Source organism: Pholis gunnellus (genome assembly GCF_910591455.1).
Source record: "Pholis gunnellus genome assembly, chromosome: 5".
Lineage (NCBI taxonomy): Eukaryota > Metazoa > Chordata > Actinopteri > Perciformes > Pholidae > Pholis > Pholis gunnellus.
The window spans coordinates 27,506,504-27,525,233 of record NC_136531.1 but is presented as its reverse complement, the minus strand read 5'-3'; the positions used below and the strand labels follow the sequence as shown (position 1 = coordinate 27,525,233).

Sequence of the window (18,730 nt, the reverse complement as noted above, 5' to 3'; positions counted from 1 at the left end):
GAAAAGACAACGAGCCCTATGCCATCCTTACGGACTTAGGATGGAGCATTGTAGGCTGCTCAACACAGTGCCTCGATGAAACAGAATCAAGGCTGTGTCACAGAGTCACTGTAAAGGAACTCCCAATAGTCACGCCTATGGATGTGATAAGCGCCCTGGAATCAGATTTTAAGAACACCAAAGGAGATGACAAGACTGTCTCACAAGAGGATATCATTTTCCTAAACAAACTCAAAGAAGGCATAAGGAAAAATGATCGGGGACATTACGAGATGCCTCTGCCCTTTAAGCAGCGGCCACACTTACCTGATAACAAAAAACTCGCTGAAATCAGACTTAGTCATTTACGACGGAGGTTCCACAGGGACGAGAAATATAAGAAGGACTACACAGCATACATGAAAGAAGTCATTGAGAGAGGTGATGTTGAGGAAGTAAACAAAGATGGAACTCCTGGTGAACGATGGTACATTCCTCATCATGGCATCTACCACCCTAAAAAACCTGAAAAAATACGGGTTGTGTTCGACTGTTCTGCAAGGTACAGCGGCACAAACCTAAACGAACACAGAAATTTATGTGTCGGTGATATAGTGATGGACATTGATGAACTGTTGCCCAGAGGTGAATGGAGACTTGCAAGAGTCTTAGAGACTGTTAGTGGTAAGGATGGACTTGTAAGGAGAGTGAAAATCTCAGTGGGAGATAAGAGACTGAACAAGAAGGGTGAGCGCCTTAGAAATCTCTCCATAATGGAGCGCCCAGTGCAGAAGTTAGTTCTGATGTTAGAGGCTTCTTAAGCTCAAGACTACAAAGGGACATTGTCGCTCTTAATGTGAAATTATTCATAGTTCATATGATGTAATATGAAACATTCATAATTTGGTGGGAGTGTAAATAACCAAATTCATGTGTGGCAAGCAATCTGTTGTTTTTCGTTGCATGTTTTGCCTGTTTTTCTGAGTTTATGTCTTTATTGTTGTTAAAACGAAATGCTTTTATTTTGAAAGCAGCTCTAGGAGTAATAGACGGAAGTGGTTTTGTGTGCGCAAGGAGAGAGAGTAACGGACAGAGAGTAACGGACAGAGAGTAACGGACGGAGAGAAAGACGGTGGGAGAGAGAGTAACGGACAGAGAATAACGGACGGAGAGAAAGACGGTAGGAGAGAGAGTAACGGACAGAGAATAACGGACGGAGAGAAAGACGGTAGGAGAGAGAGTAACGGACAGAGAGTAACGGACGGAGAGAAAGACGGTTGGAGAGAGAGTAACGGACGGAGAGTAACGGACGGAGAGAAAGACGGTTGGAGAGAGAGTAACGGACGGAGAGTAACGGACGGAGAGAAAGACGGTGGGAGAGAGAGTAACGGACGGAGAGAAAGACGGTTGGAGAGAGAGTAACGGACAGAGAGTAACGGACGGAGAGAAAGACGGTGGGACAGAGAGTAACGGACGGGAGAAAGACGGTTGGAAATGGATACTAACGGTACGGGATGAGTACCCCCCGAAGAGGCACAAGCTCTTAAGTTGGTTGTTGTTTGTTGTTTGTTGTTTGTTTGATTAATCAATAAATTACACAATCATCAGTTAAGTGTCAAACCATCATTCGGAGGGATACGCTACACATACTGAAAATCAAACATTTTTACTGTACCAATTAAAAAATTCTTCAACTTAAAAGTCCTACATTTGTTTATTCAGAAAGCTTATTTCTGAATATAAAAATATTTTTCTCAATAATTCCAGACAATGTATGTGTTGAGGACATCTCTGACTACACCAATAAGGAAAATCTCAAATAAAATTGAATGTACCAATTAAGAGATTTTACAAAGAAATCATGCAAAATATGCTGTTTTGAATCGTTTACGTGCTAAATTTCGGAAAATAAATAAAATATGTTTCGCTTATTTCATAATTTATTATTTCTATAATAACGTAATAAATTATTATATATTATGCTCAAAACTGTTATTACAGTATAAGTTGCTACAACATGAAATTTGATGAAAATCATATTAAAACTTGAAAACTTTGATAGAGCCTGCTTTGTGGTGGCAGATTTAAAATGACTAAACAGCATGGAACCTCTGTCTTTATCAAGTAATGGTGGTTAATTTGCCCTTTTTCAGGTTCAGTGAGACAGCTGTTGCCACTTGTTTCATGTTAAGTGCCTACAGCTGGACACAGCTTTAAAAAAATAAATAAAAAATAGTTCTGACTGGAGTTGCTGTCTGTGTCAATAATAATTCCACTAAAAGTCTTGTTTTTTCTATGATACACTTATCTTCGTGTACAGGAGGTGGTGGCCTAAAACATGTATTTTGCATGATTTTTTGTAAAATCTCTTAATTGGTACATTACATTTTGGGGATTTTCATTATCGGTGTAGTCAGAAATGTCCTGAACACAAATGTATGTCTTTATCAGGAATTATCAAGAAAAATATTTTTATAGCATCTCAAATATTCATAAATGTAATAAATTCACGGTTGAAAATAGAGACTTTTACTTTTGTACATTTTTTTTATTAAAACATAAAAAATGTTTGACTTTTGGACCGAGATGTCCTGAAATCAAATGTATTAGTCATTGTCTGGAAATGTTAAGAAAAGGTTTTTTAATAGAACCTCAAATATTCCGAAATTAGATATTTGTGGGTAGACTTTTACTTTGAAAAAATCTGGTACAGTAAAATGATTTTCAGCATAGGTTAATTCTGAGACATACTTATCATATATGCATCAGTCATTGTCTATAATTATTGCAAAAATTATTTTTGTAGAACCTCAAATGTCCGGAAATCAGCTTTAAAAAAAAAAATGTAGGAGTTTTACATTGTAAAATATTTTAAATGGTAGAGTAAAAGTGTTTGATTTGTACTGAACACAAATGCATCAGCCATTGTCTGGAATTATTGAGAAAGGTCTTTTTATGTCACCTCTATTCAGAAATTAGCTATTTGAAGGTAAAAATGTAGGAATTTTACTTTGGTAAATATCTTAAGTAAAAATGTTTGACCTTTAAGTCACGAGATACAGGTAACAACTTTGCTAAGTCTCTCGCTCGCTGCCGACCTGGGCAATGAGTTCACCATGAATGTCAGTATATAGATGCACTAAAATTTCAGTGTTTGCTGATTTGACCATGGAGATCAGAGTGTCTTTATCGCAGTCTTAAAAGCCAGGGGGTGCCGAAAGGATTGTATTCATATTCGGCTACTCAAGCTCAGATGCCCTCACCAAAACTCTTCTAGTATTTAGCCTAGTTTAGAACGTAAACAAGATGCACATGTATTACGTCTGTTGCGTTCACGGGCAGTGGTAAGGGACGGACAGCCCGGTGTCACAAAATTGTTACAGGCGATCATACGTTGACAATTGAGTTTAAATTTCCAATTATCAAGTTTTCTGCATCGAGTCATAATGTTTTAAGAGATAATCGCAATGCATCTAAGAATCAATTTTTCTCCCACCCCTATTTGCAAGGTGTGATATTTTTCATTATTGACTGAACTCTCAATGATAATAGATTGATCATTTAGACTACAAATTGACTATAACATTCCGAAATGTTTAATTGCTCTTTTAGGACAAAAATTATTTAAAATGTTAATACATTTGGTGCCTGAATTATACTCGTTTTGTCTCTGTTAAAATGGTCATTACTGAAGGAAAGCAGAAAAACATCAATATAACAGATGACTCCAAACTTTGGAAATGCAGTGTGTATATATAATTAAAAAGGGTCAGCTATTTTGAGCTCCCTACATGAATGCAAATAACAGGGCAACAGCATCTAAAAACAAACCTGATAGTAGTAGTCATCCAGATAAGGGTCAGTACTTTGCAGCTGCATCATCTGGATCTTGGTAACCCATTCCTTCTCTTTTTGAGTCATAAGGTTACTGTAGGGGTCCCTGCTTCGCCGGTCCCCTCCAGTCCTGCCACGGTCCCTAAAGGGAGGCAAAGAGACAAGAACACATGTCTACCCAGTGACCTTTGGAAAGTAACTGAAAAGCAACAGCTGACATTTTCTGTTCAGAGTGTGATCTTAGCCTGTAACCTGCTCAAGGTAGTGTTTAGGATAATGTTGCTTCTTGGTTAGTGATCCAGGTCTACAGTGCTGTGTAACCTCACAGTTATCATTATTCACATGTACTGTGTGTACACAAACATGCACACTTGCTTACCCTCCCCGGTTCTGCATGCGCTGGGTGAGCATGCGGCGGTGCTGGGGGTGGAGGTGGGTGGTGTTGTGTCGGATTGGTGGCGTGTGGTTGAGGTGGCCATGAGGGGGCGGGCCAATTCTGTGACCCAATGGAGGACCGAAAAATGGCCTAAAACCGCCACCACCACCTGGTAACAGAGGCGCTGGTCCACCACGAGGAAAACCAGCCACCTGGAGAAAGAGAGAGACAATTACTCTGTGTGAGATAATGAGTCATGTGATTTAGTAGGGAACTATTTAAGTATTGGAGCTGCTGTGTCAGTATTACTCAGAGAAGCAGTTTCTGCACCCATCATGGGTTCGCCTGGTTTCAATAATGCTGTCTTAAGTCTGAAGAAACCCAAGCATACTAGCTAGCTAATGAGACACCATTTGTACTAAAGATTAGCTTTTTCCATTTTGATGGAGGTGAAGTGTCTTCTCCTGTTTCTGGAGCAAAGCTGGGCTTAAGAAATACCACACTAACAATACTTCTGAAAAACAGAAGTAAAACTAAAGTCAATCTTCTTATCCAAGTACAGCCAGGACAGCAAACATTTCTCAGAATGTCAGCGTAGTCATTCTACTAGTATTGTAATAAAAAAAGCATTGCCTCTAATTTGACTTTTCTTGTCCAATGACTTTAGTTTTCTGTATTTCATTATCAACCCCATTTCTCTTATCCCAAGGTATTACGGACCACTTATCGAAGAAACCAGGAGTTATATGCAGCAATCTAAAAAGAGTGTGTTTCTATGACACCAACCTGAGAGTTCAGCAGCTGGGCCCGTTGAATCTGAGACAGGACCGTACCAACTCCAGGAGGGAACGGACTGCGACACAGCGGAGAGTTCTGAACAAAAACGGCAGATAAACACTTCAAATTCCGGAATAATGAAAATTGAAGTTGGTTTGTCTCTCTTGTCTACTCCTTTTTCAAAGGAACGGTTAAATGAGAAGATCAATACCACTTTCATGTCTGTACCGCAAATATATAGCTACCATCAGCAGCCGGCTAACTTAGCTTAGCAGAATAGCTGGAAACGGGTGCACAGCTAGCCTGTTTCAAAGGTTAGAAACCTAATATCACATTTTTAAAAAGCTTCATTTACCAACCTAACATTAAGAGCAAATGAAGGGTCAGCTATCGGTTAGGAAAAAAAAGTCATAATTAGCATCTTTAGTTTTGCAGACCCAATGTTCAAGCTGTTCATGGATGAAATCACAGAAACACTGATTTCTTGAGATGTGTTGTGCCATTTCACTTAAAGGAACCCTAGAATGTTCTTTGATTTAATGTGCATACAAAGCTGAATAACCGAGGGGAGGATGGGGATAGGAAAAAACTCACAACTATATTGAGGAGGGTGTTGGGTGACACTCGCTCAGGGAAAGGAGGAGGGTATCTATGCTGGATCGGGGCTCTCACATGAACCGCCGTGGGATGGTGGATCTGCGCACACACACACACACACACACACACACACACACACACACACACACACACACACACACACACGGTTAACAGAGACAAAGCCAACTACACGTTAAGTACAAACAACATGATGCAGCACGCCAAGTACCACAATTATTAAGACTCACGAAGATGTGGCAAACTGACCCCTGAAACACCAACATAATACAGCATAGCTTTTTACTGTGGTAGGCAAGTGTATTTGAAAACCTTTGTCTTCAACAAACACAAATAGCCTTCCACATTGACAAACAGCGACAATAATGGGGGGCGTTTTTGAGACATGAGATTTAGTGTTCATTCGGACCTTGGAAATCATTAAAAGGGGCAAATGATGGAGGAAAAATAGGAAAAGTGTTGAATGAGAAGAACTGTCATCCGTTATTCACCTGATGATTTAGAGCATGGCTCATTGGCTGTTTGGGCGGGGTTCCAATAGGCACTGCCCTCACCGGAGGGGAGCCAATCACAGGGGAAGAAGAGCGTGGAGGTGGTACCCTCTCTGACAAATCTCGTCCATCATTCCTACCCTGAGGAGGTTGTTTCGGAAGGCCCACCTCCTTGATTATAGACATCAGAGGACTATCCTGAGGAGGACAAAAAGGGTGACTAAAATATTAGAAAAATATAGACGACTACACCAAAATCAACAGCTTGGTTCAGCGCTTTTTACGCTGAACCTACTGTATAACATTCGGAGAAATATTTTTGTGTCTATACAGTCGGTCACTATGTAATTGACACTGAATTCAGAAAAGGAGATTTCATTTCTTATGTGCGTTTATTGGGTTTGTTACAGATATTTTACATCCCCATCACAGGCCCTGGACAATTTGCCGAAGAGTACTTCGGCAACCAATATACGTCAAAATGTAATCACTGCTCCTCGCACAATAAATTACTGTACATAATTTGCATACATCAGTGTTTCCCACAGGATTTTGAGATACTGTGGTGGCTGGACCTCAGACCCTAGAAGAACATTTTGCACAGTCTAAAGTTAAATGCACCAATCTAGTGCACTTTGAGAGCAAAACTAAGAGGCCGGATCTAAGAAGAACTTTGATCTCTTGTAAACAATTGTGTGCTCTAGCAGTGGTGGAATCTAACTAGGTGCAAATAGGCTACTTAAGTCACCTACTATACATAAGTGGTACTTGTACGTTATAATTCACAACATCTCAGAGGGACATACATACTTTTTACTTCACTACATTTATTTGACAATATAAGTTACCAGCTACTTCGCAGATTCAGATTCCTATTACAAAATATATATTAACTAAAAAAACTATGATGTATTATTACGAAGTATAGAATTATCAAGTATATATATAGTAGTTGGCTTCACCTTTACCAGCTGCAAGTGACGACCACATTAATAAATCAATGATTATAATCCAGTAGTAGTATCTTTACTTTTGGTACTTTAAGTATATTCTGATGCTAAGACTTAGTATTAAGTATTTTTACACTGGTATTGCTATTTACTTAACTAAAATATTCATCATTCAATGATAAGCCAATTGGTCGTATAGATATGAATGCTAATGACACAGCAAAAAAAGAAGAAACAATCATCAAATGTCTCTTGATTAACTCGGCTATATTTTTTATCCTATACTTGGTGTTAAAAAAAGACAACAGTCCTCTTTTTAAATACCTTAAAGTAATTTACCAAAATACTTTGATGTCAAAACAAGGGCCTGCTACGCAAAATGCATACAGGTTGGAAGGTCTGCCATCATATAATTACATGTAGATGGAATTAGATGGCGGCCATTATACAATGATTCAGCAATGAAGAGACAATTAGCATTTTTTAAATGTGTTTTGTTAGTGATGTTTTAAAGCAAAATAAATGCCAAATATTCTATTAGGTTCATTTAAATCTATGTTTTTAGTTATGCTGTACTAGACATGCATTCTCAGTGTTTTGTAGAAGCGGAAGAGTGAGTATCCCTCACCTCCATGTGTGTAATCAGTCCAGGGGAGACACTGACCGGCCCAAAACCCATACTGTTCTCCCAGATACTGTGAGAGTTCATCTAGAGATAATGAGAGAAAATATATTTTCAAACTAAAAGATTTTACACAAACAAAGTTTAAATAAACAATACTGCAAACAGCCAGTTACACAAAATATAATTCACAGCTTAAACTGAAATCCAGAAAAGAAGCTGCTGATTAGTAAATTGAGGAAATATAAACCATGAATCCACCCCTCATTAATATCTTAACAGTCATATAGCATTATAAGTAATGCACCACTCAGGAAAAAAAACACTGTGATAGCAAGCTTCTTCTCCCACCACATAATCTGACACAGAATATATATGAGGTGATTGCATTTTTACAAACTGCTTTGCAAGCTTTAAAAATACTGGTATACAGAAAAGTAGAGACAGATAGTCAGTTAAAAACTAACCTGGGCCATAGGAGCAGTCCCTCTACGCAGTAAGTGCTGCTGCTGTTGGTAGCTGAGCATGGATGAGAGAGCAGGGCCAGGAGGAAGGCCTGGAGTAGTACAGCAGGACACAGCAGATTTTAATATTATTATTAGTCTTAATCAAACAAGGACCATAGACAAAAACCATCCATCTCCCTGGACAGGAACACACACAATAATACCAGGACACATTACACAGTCTCTATCACACTATTTTAAACAATTATGTAGACAAATCTCGAGGTAAAAGTTGAGAAACGTAATTCAGAAGATGCAGTCAGAGCCATAAGTATTTGGACTGTGACACAATTTTTCAAATTTTGCCTCTTTACACGACTCCAGTGGATTTGAACTGAATCAGTCAATATGTGGTTGAAGTGTAGACTTTCAGCTTTAATTCAATAGATATATATCACAATATATATTCAACAAAAATATCACAATAACCGTTTAGGAATTACAGCCATTTTTAGACAGTCCCCACATTTTCAGAGGCTCAAAAGTAATTGGACAAACTAACATAATTGTGAATATAATCATTTTTTAATTAGTGCTGGGCAACGATTAACATTTTTAATCGCGATTAATTGCATTGTTATGCGCAAAATTCAATAATGAATTTAAAAGTAGGGTATTGCGCACCTTTATTTTAGTACTGCTTTATGAACAAAAGTGCAATAACATTTGGTTTGCAAACACTTTAAACAAATAAGGTGCTTTTTAACAGCAGTATTCCCTTTACACAGTAGCAGTTATAATAGTTATGATTCTGATAATTACATTACATTACAGTCATTTAGCATGATAATAGATATTCAGCCGGTGTTCACAACTTTATTTTCATGTGTGCAATAGATGCAATTTGAAATATACACCTTGAATACTGCAAACCTCATCATGTCATGTTTTTTTTGTTTGTTAAATTCTCAGTAGCGATAACTAAATGATATGCTTATTATACATATTCCAAACTTTCCATCTTTAACCCTTAATGTTTCTGTGTAAATGTATTACTCCAGGCTGAACACATGTGAGCCGTCCTCTTTGTTTACCTTTTTTTTTACGTCTCCATACGTCCACTGGTTATCCCGTGTTTAACGTTACATTGCAATGATTTGTGGGTAATTCCCTTAGGCTAAGTCAGCTACGGAAAGGGTTCATAAAGGGCTCAAAATGTCTGCGAGAGAGCCCTCAAACACTTGACGATTTGACAGTGGGACATCCCTAAACTCTCACGGACTTCGCGGGAGTGTGCCTCAAAGTCTGTGAGTCCGTAAGGGGGGACATTGGGATTTGGCCTATGACAAACTGGTACATGCAATACACACATTAGAGACCATACAAACATAACTCACACCTACATGACAGGGAAAGTGACACACAACGTGATTTACTGGGTTTAATAAAAAAATATTGACAGATCAAAGGAAATGGAGGAAGAGCTTAAAAGGGCAAAGGTGATATCAGCCACACTATACAATATAAGACTATGTAAGAACAGAATAAATCAGTTCCTCTCCGGAGAATGACTCAGGTTGTGTTCTTTGCTTGAAGAATAAACTCTATTGCATCGAACTCTGTCTGATTCCAGTGCATTCATCAAAGTTCATCAGGACACCAATAAGTATTAAGTATAAGTTTAAACTTCATCAACTGGCCCAGTCTGAACTTCTTTTCTATGACACTATATTTACCGTGAGCACTGATTAGACATCCACATAAAATGTGGCGAATTTGGTGCAATGTAAAATACCTGGCCACATGCTCCAAACAAATAAGGGGCAGCATTTCCCCTCTACTATCTCTGTAACACAATACATAGACCTCTTTGACAAAACGTCAACACTGTAACCTAATCATATTCTGTTGGTAATGTTCAATATCCATGTTTCAGGCCGGATCTTACACATCGTATCTTTAAGTTGGCTATCTGATTGGTAACTGAAGTCACCAATACAAAAAAATGATTGCATTTATTCTCACCTAAGGCGGAGGGCCCAGGAGGCAGCTGGTGCTGGGGATGCTGGTGTGGTTGAGTGGGATGAGGGATTGAGGAGGGCTGGGGCGGGACTCTGGGTCGGTCCAAGCCCTGCAGAGCGGACAGGCTGGAACGTGAAGAGCTGGGGGATGGACCAGGTCTCTCAGCTGCTCCGACCCCAGCGATGGCAGGGTCAGCCTCCAGGATGAGTCTGGCCAGGGACTCAGCCAAGTCACCTCCCCCTGCTCGATCCTCCACATCTGAAAGGACAGTTTTACTTTGGATTTTCCAACCAGGTGTATATATTTTTTCCAGGTATATTATTGCTCTCCATGTGCTATATTAAATAATAAGTCAGGGAAAAATCTGTGACCAGCGATTCTGTTCAGTTATCCAATAAATTTGCCCCATTGCTAAGCCCAATTTTACAATCTTAAAAATAGAACCAAGTACTTTAGTTGATCTCAAGACCTAAAAAAATATCCAGTGAAGTAAGGAATACTGCAATCTCACAGATAACTGAACAGGATTCCTGAGTCAAGTCAAGTCTTGCTGCTTGTCACTGACCTGGAGGCAGTCCAGAGGAAGACAAGGAGAATTTTAGTGAAGGGACGGAAGATGGAAGGGGGAGATGGCCCACTGAGGACGGGAGATGGGTGGAGGATGAGTCCTCAGCTCCACCTAGATCCGATTCTCCTCCCCTTCCCCCTCCTATCCCGTCCCCCTCATTGAGCCCAGCAAGACGTTTGTGTTCCTCCTGCCAGTCGTCATCTGGAAGAAGAGAGGAGCCAAACAGAGTGGTTGTTTGTTCTATGGTGATGAATCATCTGTGCTAGTAAGTATAGTTCTAGAGACTATATATTTTTTGGGCTTATAACTTTGACAAACTGTTAAACAATCACAGTAGTCAGGTATTGCATTAGTTGACCAACAATCATTACACCATTGTAACAGCCCTCTACTTGTGGTGGGCAGTATACCGGTTTCATCATAGCCACCGGTGTCGCGACATGGATTTTGCAATACTGTCTTTATCGTCACACACACACACACACACACACACACACACACACACACACACACACACACACACACACACACACACACACACACACACACACACACACACACACACACACACACACACACACTTCTGTTTTAACACAGCACTTCTTGCCGCCTATATTAACAGGTAGAGCAGCCAGTCTTCCATCCACTCAAAGCTCTTTAACAACACTACATGTCATCATTCACCCAATCACACCCATTCATACACCGATGGCAGGGGCTACCATGCAAGGTGCCACCTGACCATCAGGACTATCTAACATTCATACTACATTCACACACCGTAGGCACAGCTACAGGAGACATTTGGGGTTAAGTGTCTTGCCACCGACATGGACTAGCGGAGCCGGAGATCGAACCATTGATTAAAGGATGACTGTGGCTCCACTGAGCCACAAAAAAATGGCGTATTGAAAAGTTTTGAGATTGAACAAAAAAATCTGTTTACAATGCATTTTCATATATTTCAAATATATGAGTAAGTGTGACTTTTGTTAGACCCCCTTCTTGAAACTGAACTCCACTGAAATTGAGTAGTTATGAATGAGCATAGGAGCGATAATTTTGCACACCCTTAAGTATAGTGATTTCATGCAAACACATTTCAAATTGTATGCAGGACTCACCAATGGCACCAGCTCCGAAGGTGTCATCGTTGAACTGATCGATTTCATCTTCCTCTTCTACCAGTCCCTCGTCTTCTTCCTCCAACGTACAGTCTTCATCCAGGGACTGCAAAGACAGCAGGGAAGACCGATGAAGGGATAAGGAACAGATTAAGGAGGAAGGTGGGAAAGAGGCAGGGCATGATGACATGGTCAAGGAATGGGGAAAATAAATGACTTCCTGGATTAACGTACTTATCTTAACCAAAATAAGACAGAAGTCCTTTGTGAAATAAATCACAGTAAATTACATTTTAAAGTGTTTTCTTCTACAGGAACCCTAGAAATATTAGTATAGACATATATATATATAAATAAAATAATATTAGAGCTTTGTAACTGCAACAGAGGAAATACAAAAGGTTTTTAAACAATACCATAAATGCTTCGTCAGTTTACTTAATGCTAAAATGTTATCGGTCAATTGTTATCATTATATCAATATTTTAATCATACTGACAGGCATTAACATACATTCTTCAATTGCAGTGTTTGGCTTTATTTTCAGATTTAGCCTTTAAATCTGCTTCTGACCAGGTTTGATTGAAAGCTAAATTTACCACAGTAAGTTAAAGTAAAGTAAAAAGACAAACATCGAAATGTTCAGAATAACACGAAGAAGTTCGGGAATAAGGCTAGATTAGTTAATAACAGTAACTAAGACTCAGTTCGATTAAGTGTCCCAAAAATAAATTTCCACACGCACAACACAAGGGCCCCGGAAATGTAAAAAACCATTCGGACCAACTGCCAGGTGACTTTCTGAATGTTGTCTTTCTAATGTCTGCCAGTCAATGATACCATTTAGTGCATGGCTTAATGGTTCAGTAATCTGTAGATTTAAATGCAAGTCATGTCGGGGGTCAGTTTATGAAAAAAACTGATGGGTTACCACGTAGCAGGTGATTAATAATGTATACTAGCTAATATGTCAGATTTGTCAGATGGCCTCTGTAAATGAACATGGGTTTGTACATTTTGACCTTAATAGCAAAAACAACCATTAATTTGCTGCTGTACATAGACAACAGTAATAAGTGTGATGACTGAATTGTTGAATTGATTGAATTTGGTCCCAGCTGGTGAACATGAGCAAATGAAAATAAGTTAAGTTAATGCAATCAATAACCTATGTACCAAAAACATCTAACTAGCCTTAGCTACCGTGATAAAATGTCATGTAGCATTAAACGTATGGAATAGAGATCGTGCAAAATGTATTTTAGAAAGTGAACATTGAGTAGAGTGATAACTTAGATTAGTTAAGTCAATCCACTGTATAGCCGTGACTCTGTAAATACATCAACGTAATTGTTGGCAAACTGATGAATGTTATTAGGCTAAGTCAGCAGTGACCAAGCAGGATTTCTCACTGTGAAAACTATATGACTAGAAACATATAGGTAACGTTACATATACCAGTAGTAGCTCCTGTTTAAATAATACGAATACGTAGTACCCACGACGTCTTCTCCAGGACCTTCTGACACCCTATAGGTAACGCTAGCAAGATAACTCGTTAGCCACGATGCTAATGCTGATGTTACATCACGCAGGACCCACGTCGATGGAAAACTGGCACTGCGGCCCAAGAACTAACCAATATAATACTGTTTAGACACAGCTTATAAATATCGCACACTTGCCTTTCATAAAGTTTATTAATTTATTTAACAATAAGCTCATCCTTGTCACCACTGGAAGGGAGCGCTCATCTTCCTTCTGGGTCATGTCACCAGGCAAGCGGGGTGCTTCACAGGCCGCCAACCGCATTGAATTTAGCAGTCGCATAAACAATAGACAACATTCACTCTCTTCATCACAAGCATTCTGTAATTACTACCAGTTCTCTGTAAAATATCTGAAATTGTCTTCAGGAAAGGGCACGTTTGTCCTGGGGTAAAATACTCACCTGAAATCGGAACATCTATCTTTGGGCTTTTGGGAAAAGAAGTGCATCGGGAGCGAGGCGGCGCGCAAATGACGCAGAAGGGACGTCGTCCACTTGAACGTGCGTTGCGGAACGACGTGAACGAGCACGCATTTAATTTAATACGGCGCTGCTGCTGACTGTTGGAGAAAGGGCAAGCTCAAATCGTGGTAGCGGCAGCGGCAGCTAGTAGAGGCACTTCCTGTTGCAAGCTCAACTGCCGCGGCAACTTGCTGTGGCAGCTGCCACTGTTTGGGAGAGGTGTCGCGACACTTTAGCCTTTATTTGTCGTTATTTGAAACTATGTAACAATACATTAAGGTCCTTGAAGGTATGACTGTTGGTAGTTGTAATTGGTTTCTTAAAAAAATACCGAATTGTAATAGTATGGCTACTCGTTTTTATTAAGCTAAGCTAATGTAGGCTAACATTAGTTGCCATGGCAACTACACCAGATGACTAAACTGGGATGAATGAACGGCTATGCTAAAGAATTTCATTGCACAATGGATTTATAAATTCTGAAAAATATATTTTCAAAAAGAAACAGAGGAAAACATCTCTATACCCGTGGTGATAAATAAAACATGTATGTGCCCTGCATTTGTTTACTCCTGACAAAAGCGCTCACTTCAAGGTATACTCCCTCTTGTGGCCAAATGGGTCAATAACGATTGTCTTCAATATGTCCCTGGGTGCAGAAAGTGCATAGTTTAAGGCAGTCGTCAATGTTGTACTCCCTGGAAGTATAATTTCCATCATGTGATATGTTATTTTATTTCATCTCATTAAAGCTCCATGGCATGAACTAAACTGTATACTGGTTACCAAAATATGTATTGTTCATGTGGGTTGTAGTTTACAAAATAGTGACTGTGCTCCAGTTTTCTGCACCCAGGGATAGTACATATTGAAGACGTGGCTTTACAACAGATGAATCCTTGAAAGGATTTTAAGCTTTGAACAAAGTTAATGTATTAACTTGTGTTTGATGATATTTGTAATATGTGATATTTGTTATTTTCTTTAAAAGTTTGATCTTTGATAGAGTAATGTGGGTTTCTTAAGGATTTAAGTTATAATAACAGAAATGTACTTAAATATATTTTTACACTTAAATAAACAACAATCAAATGTAGAGACAGTTATTTACCAATATGTTAGGAGTAGTTGCATTTACACAGTCTTACATTTACAACCGGCCCTTTGAGGACGACCGTAATGCTGATGTGGCCCAGAGTGAAGATGAGTTTGAGACCCCTGCTCTAATAATTTCCAAACTCGCGCTTGGACGAGATCGAGCATTTCTCTGCGTGACCCCCTCTTCCATTTGTGGAGAACTTAGTAATAAGATAACTGATCTTTAAAACGTTGTTTGTTTACAAATGCATTTTTTTTCTGTCTGAATTCGAATTTTGTCATTGTGTAACGTGCAGTTTAATTTAGTTTATCAAATTAACTTATATGATAAATCTAACATATATACATTTATATATATATATATATATATTTACCACTGGGGCTGGGCTGACACACACATAGGAATGTTTCAGATTGACGAGGGAGTTTATTCCATTCTACTGCAGTGAGTATAATTATCCCAACTGTTAGTTTTGAAGAACATAAATATGCCTCCTTATGTAATTAGGTTAAGTGCTTGATTTTATTTTATTTGCAACATAAGCTGTGATATAAGAAAACGCATATTTGAAAGTAGTAAGGCGTACTCAGTAGAGTGCAGATCTGTCATGATCTTGGATTAGTTTCTTTTGGTTTCCTGTTTTATTTTGAAGTTCCCTGCCTAATGTGTCCCATGTTTGTTTGACTTCCTGTCTTTGTGGTCTTCCCTCCTTTTTTTCTGTGCAGCACCTTTGTTTATCTCTCGTCCTGTTCCCTAGTAAAGTTTCTTCATTTTAGTCATTTAAATATTTTCTGTTTTATTTTGTGTTACTTACCTCTCATCTCGTTTTGGATAACTTTGCGTGTTTTCCCACCACTGTGATTGTCTGCTCCACCTCTCATTGAATCTACCTCTGTCTATTGTTTTGGAAAACTTTATTCAATTTATAACAGATCTACAGTTCCACACATACATACATAATTCACAAGCATACAGACATAAAACACAAAGATAAATACAAAAAAAGTGCTGTGTGCCTGGATCAAAAGTCCAACAAATGCCACGGGAGGGTCTGGTCCTTGTCAATAGTTCTCCTCCTCCTGAGGTCAGTGACTATGTGTTTTACTACCATGTTGCCGTCCATTACAGTCAGATTTATTATCATTATACATCTGGTTTTCCATGATTTAAAACATGTGATGCTGACAATGATATGGTAAAGCTCTCTTTGTTTAACAGGCATCCTCTCATCGAACATAACATACATTACAGATTTATAATTGACATTGAAAACTAGGCCGAGGCCTCGAAGCAAGGCCCAGACCTCTGGAGCTCTGCAACAATCCATGAACAGGTGCTTTTGTGTTTCGTCCTCATCACAACGAATCATGGGACATTTCTTTGTAGTGACATTGCAGCTCCATGACACAGTGGCTCTTACAGCGAGTCTGTTCACTGACATGAGCCATTGGACATCTCTGATGCTCTCAGAGAGGTTCTTATCCTTCAATATTTTCATCACTTCCTCTCGACACTGGTCAAATCTTTGTATTTAACAAGACCACCATATTTGAAATCGTTGATCTTTTTAAAGATACTTTTACTCGATAGACCATTCCAGTCTATCCGTAGGTGTTGTTGTTGAGTAATAAAATCTCCATATATTACCTTATATTCAGGACCTTGTCTCAGTCTCCCTTTCCTCTTTCTCCACATGGAGCAATCTCCTTCCCAGAGAGCGTTTCTGGAGATGGCAGCAGAAACGTTTTTAACAAAGGCAACATATAATCTAACACCCAGCTCTAGAGCCCCTAACCCACCGTAGTCTTTACTTTTATACATCAGTTCTCTTTTAGTCACTTCCCTGGTTGTGCCCCAGATTAAGTTTAGGCCTACACACTGTTTATGTAACTGGATTATCATTTTGTTAGATGGAGGAAACATTTTTGACACGAAAATTAGTGTAGTGTATTTGAGTTCATGACTATGTATTTTAATTACTGATCTTTTTCTTTTATTTTTGTTGAAGCAAGTGTGCACCACACGTGAGGAGGGCAACCTATAAGATGGGGGTTATGGCGCATAGGGAGGTGGAGTAAGCGGGTGACGGCGATACCGTTTTTGACCTCGGCCTCAGCCTATGACAGGAGCAGCTGATTGAAAGGCATCAGAAACGCTGAAGCAGAAACCCCAAAGACATTCAAACAACAGCGTCTTATGTTCGCTCTTTTTGTTTATGTTGCAATAAAAGAAAAGCGATGGTGAACCATCAGGTCCTTCTGGAGTTTCTTTTAGGAAAGGCTGCGAGTCTGACGTGAAGCACCCGAACTCCACATAGGGGCAAAACTATATAGGACAAAACATATAGGGGTTAAAGGAACAACCACATTTAGAAATGTTGCCAATACAATTAGCTTGGATAGGATGAAAGTCTTCACTATATTAATTCTGGATTTATAATTAGTAGTTTTCTTTTCCCATTTTTTTCACCTGTTCTTTAATTTCACACAACTTGATTTCTTTCACTACTTTTTCTGTCACAAAATATTAAACTCAGTATTTTTTTTTTGTGTCAATTTTAATGTTAATATTACATTTGTCACGTTCATCTCCGATTCAAACTCCCTCTGTTTTGTTATGATTTAATATAGCTACATGCTCATTCGTACAGAGCTAGATTATTGGTTAAAGCATCCATCTCCAACTGGTTTTTGATGATAACCGTGATGTCATCAGCATAAGCGATGGCTGTGACCTTACATGTGTACCTGAGATTAGATGAGCTGAGTTGATTTTTTTAAATTAGAGGATTTACGGCGAGGCTGTATAAAGCAGCACTCAGAGGACAGCCCTGCTTCACTCCTCTCTCCACTTGAAAGGCTTCAGTTAAAACTCTGTTTACATTTACACAGATACTTGATTTAACGTACAGACATTTCACTATGTGAATAAAGGCATCGAGGAAGCCGTATGACTTCATCACAGCCCAGAGGTAATCTCTGGAGATGTAATCAAAGGCCTTCTTCTGATCAAGCCCAACAACATAGAAGCCTTTTTTTCTGGTTTATGTCAAAGTTCTCTTAACATGCACAAGTTGTCCCACGTCAGTTGGCCTTTAATTGCACATGTTTGTTCTTTATCTATAATTTTGTCTAATATATCATTTAATCTGTTCATAATTATTTATACTTATAGTCTGTATTCATAATATTTAGATGTCTGTAGTTATCTGAATCAGCGTCATCACCTTTCTTAACAATAAACATAAAACACCTTGATAAAAGGAGTCTCCCATACATCCGCTGTTTATACCTTCATTGTACACAGCGAGGAGGTTTAAAACATCTTCATTATATAACTGATAAAACTAAAAAAATAAAAGTGAGCAGACCGTCAGGACCTGGCCCTTTACTGACGTTAAGTTGTTGGATGGCCTCCATCACTTCCTCTTTCTTATCTCCACTAAAATGAGTGAAGTTTAAAACGCTGTATGAAGGCGTTGTTTCCAACAGATTATTGACACAGCCTACATCTATGTCTATTCTCTTATATGCATTGACACACAGATTTCTGATTACTTCTCCTTTTTCCTTTTCACAGGAAAAAGTATCACCTTCATGGTTTTTTATACATTTAATAAATGTATCTTGAATTTGTTTTTGATTTGATTTCAGAGCATGAATTAGATTCCCTCTGTTATCTAAGTCTGACTGTTTATAAACATTATATAATAACTGATGATTAAAGTTGTCTATTTGTTTCTTCTGTTTCAGACTAATGTATTGCTTCATTCATTCATCATGTGTTTTTTGCTTTATTTAATTCTCTGCATTTGAA

The 18,730-nt window shown here is 38.7% G+C and overlaps 1 protein-coding gene across 1 annotated transcript in view; it reads right to left on the bottom strand.

Moving 5' to 3' along the window:
* Positions 1-13,814, bottom strand: part of patl1 (PAT1 homolog 1, processing body mRNA decay factor) — a 28,076-nt gene extending 14,262 nt beyond the window's left edge. The window contains exons 1-11 of the mRNA XM_079160143.1: positions 13,756-13,814; positions 11,805-11,910; positions 10,678-10,881; positions 10,116-10,370; positions 8,112-8,200; positions 7,651-7,731; positions 6,073-6,270; positions 5,561-5,662; positions 4,976-5,062; positions 4,193-4,401; positions 3,811-3,955 (exon numbers count right to left, since the gene is read on the bottom strand). Of these exons, the coding sequence (XP_079016269.1) occupies positions 3,811-3,955; positions 4,193-4,401; positions 4,976-5,062; positions 5,561-5,662; positions 6,073-6,270; positions 7,651-7,731; positions 8,112-8,200; positions 10,116-10,370; positions 10,678-10,881; positions 11,805-11,910; positions 13,756-13,770 (1,491 nt within the window). The 5' untranslated portion in view covers positions 13,771-13,814. The remainder of the gene's footprint in view (positions 1-3,810; positions 3,956-4,192; positions 4,402-4,975; positions 5,063-5,560; positions 5,663-6,072; positions 6,271-7,650; positions 7,732-8,111; positions 8,201-10,115; positions 10,371-10,677; positions 10,882-11,804; positions 11,911-13,755) is intronic.
* Positions 13,815-18,730: the final 4,916 nt, after the last annotated feature.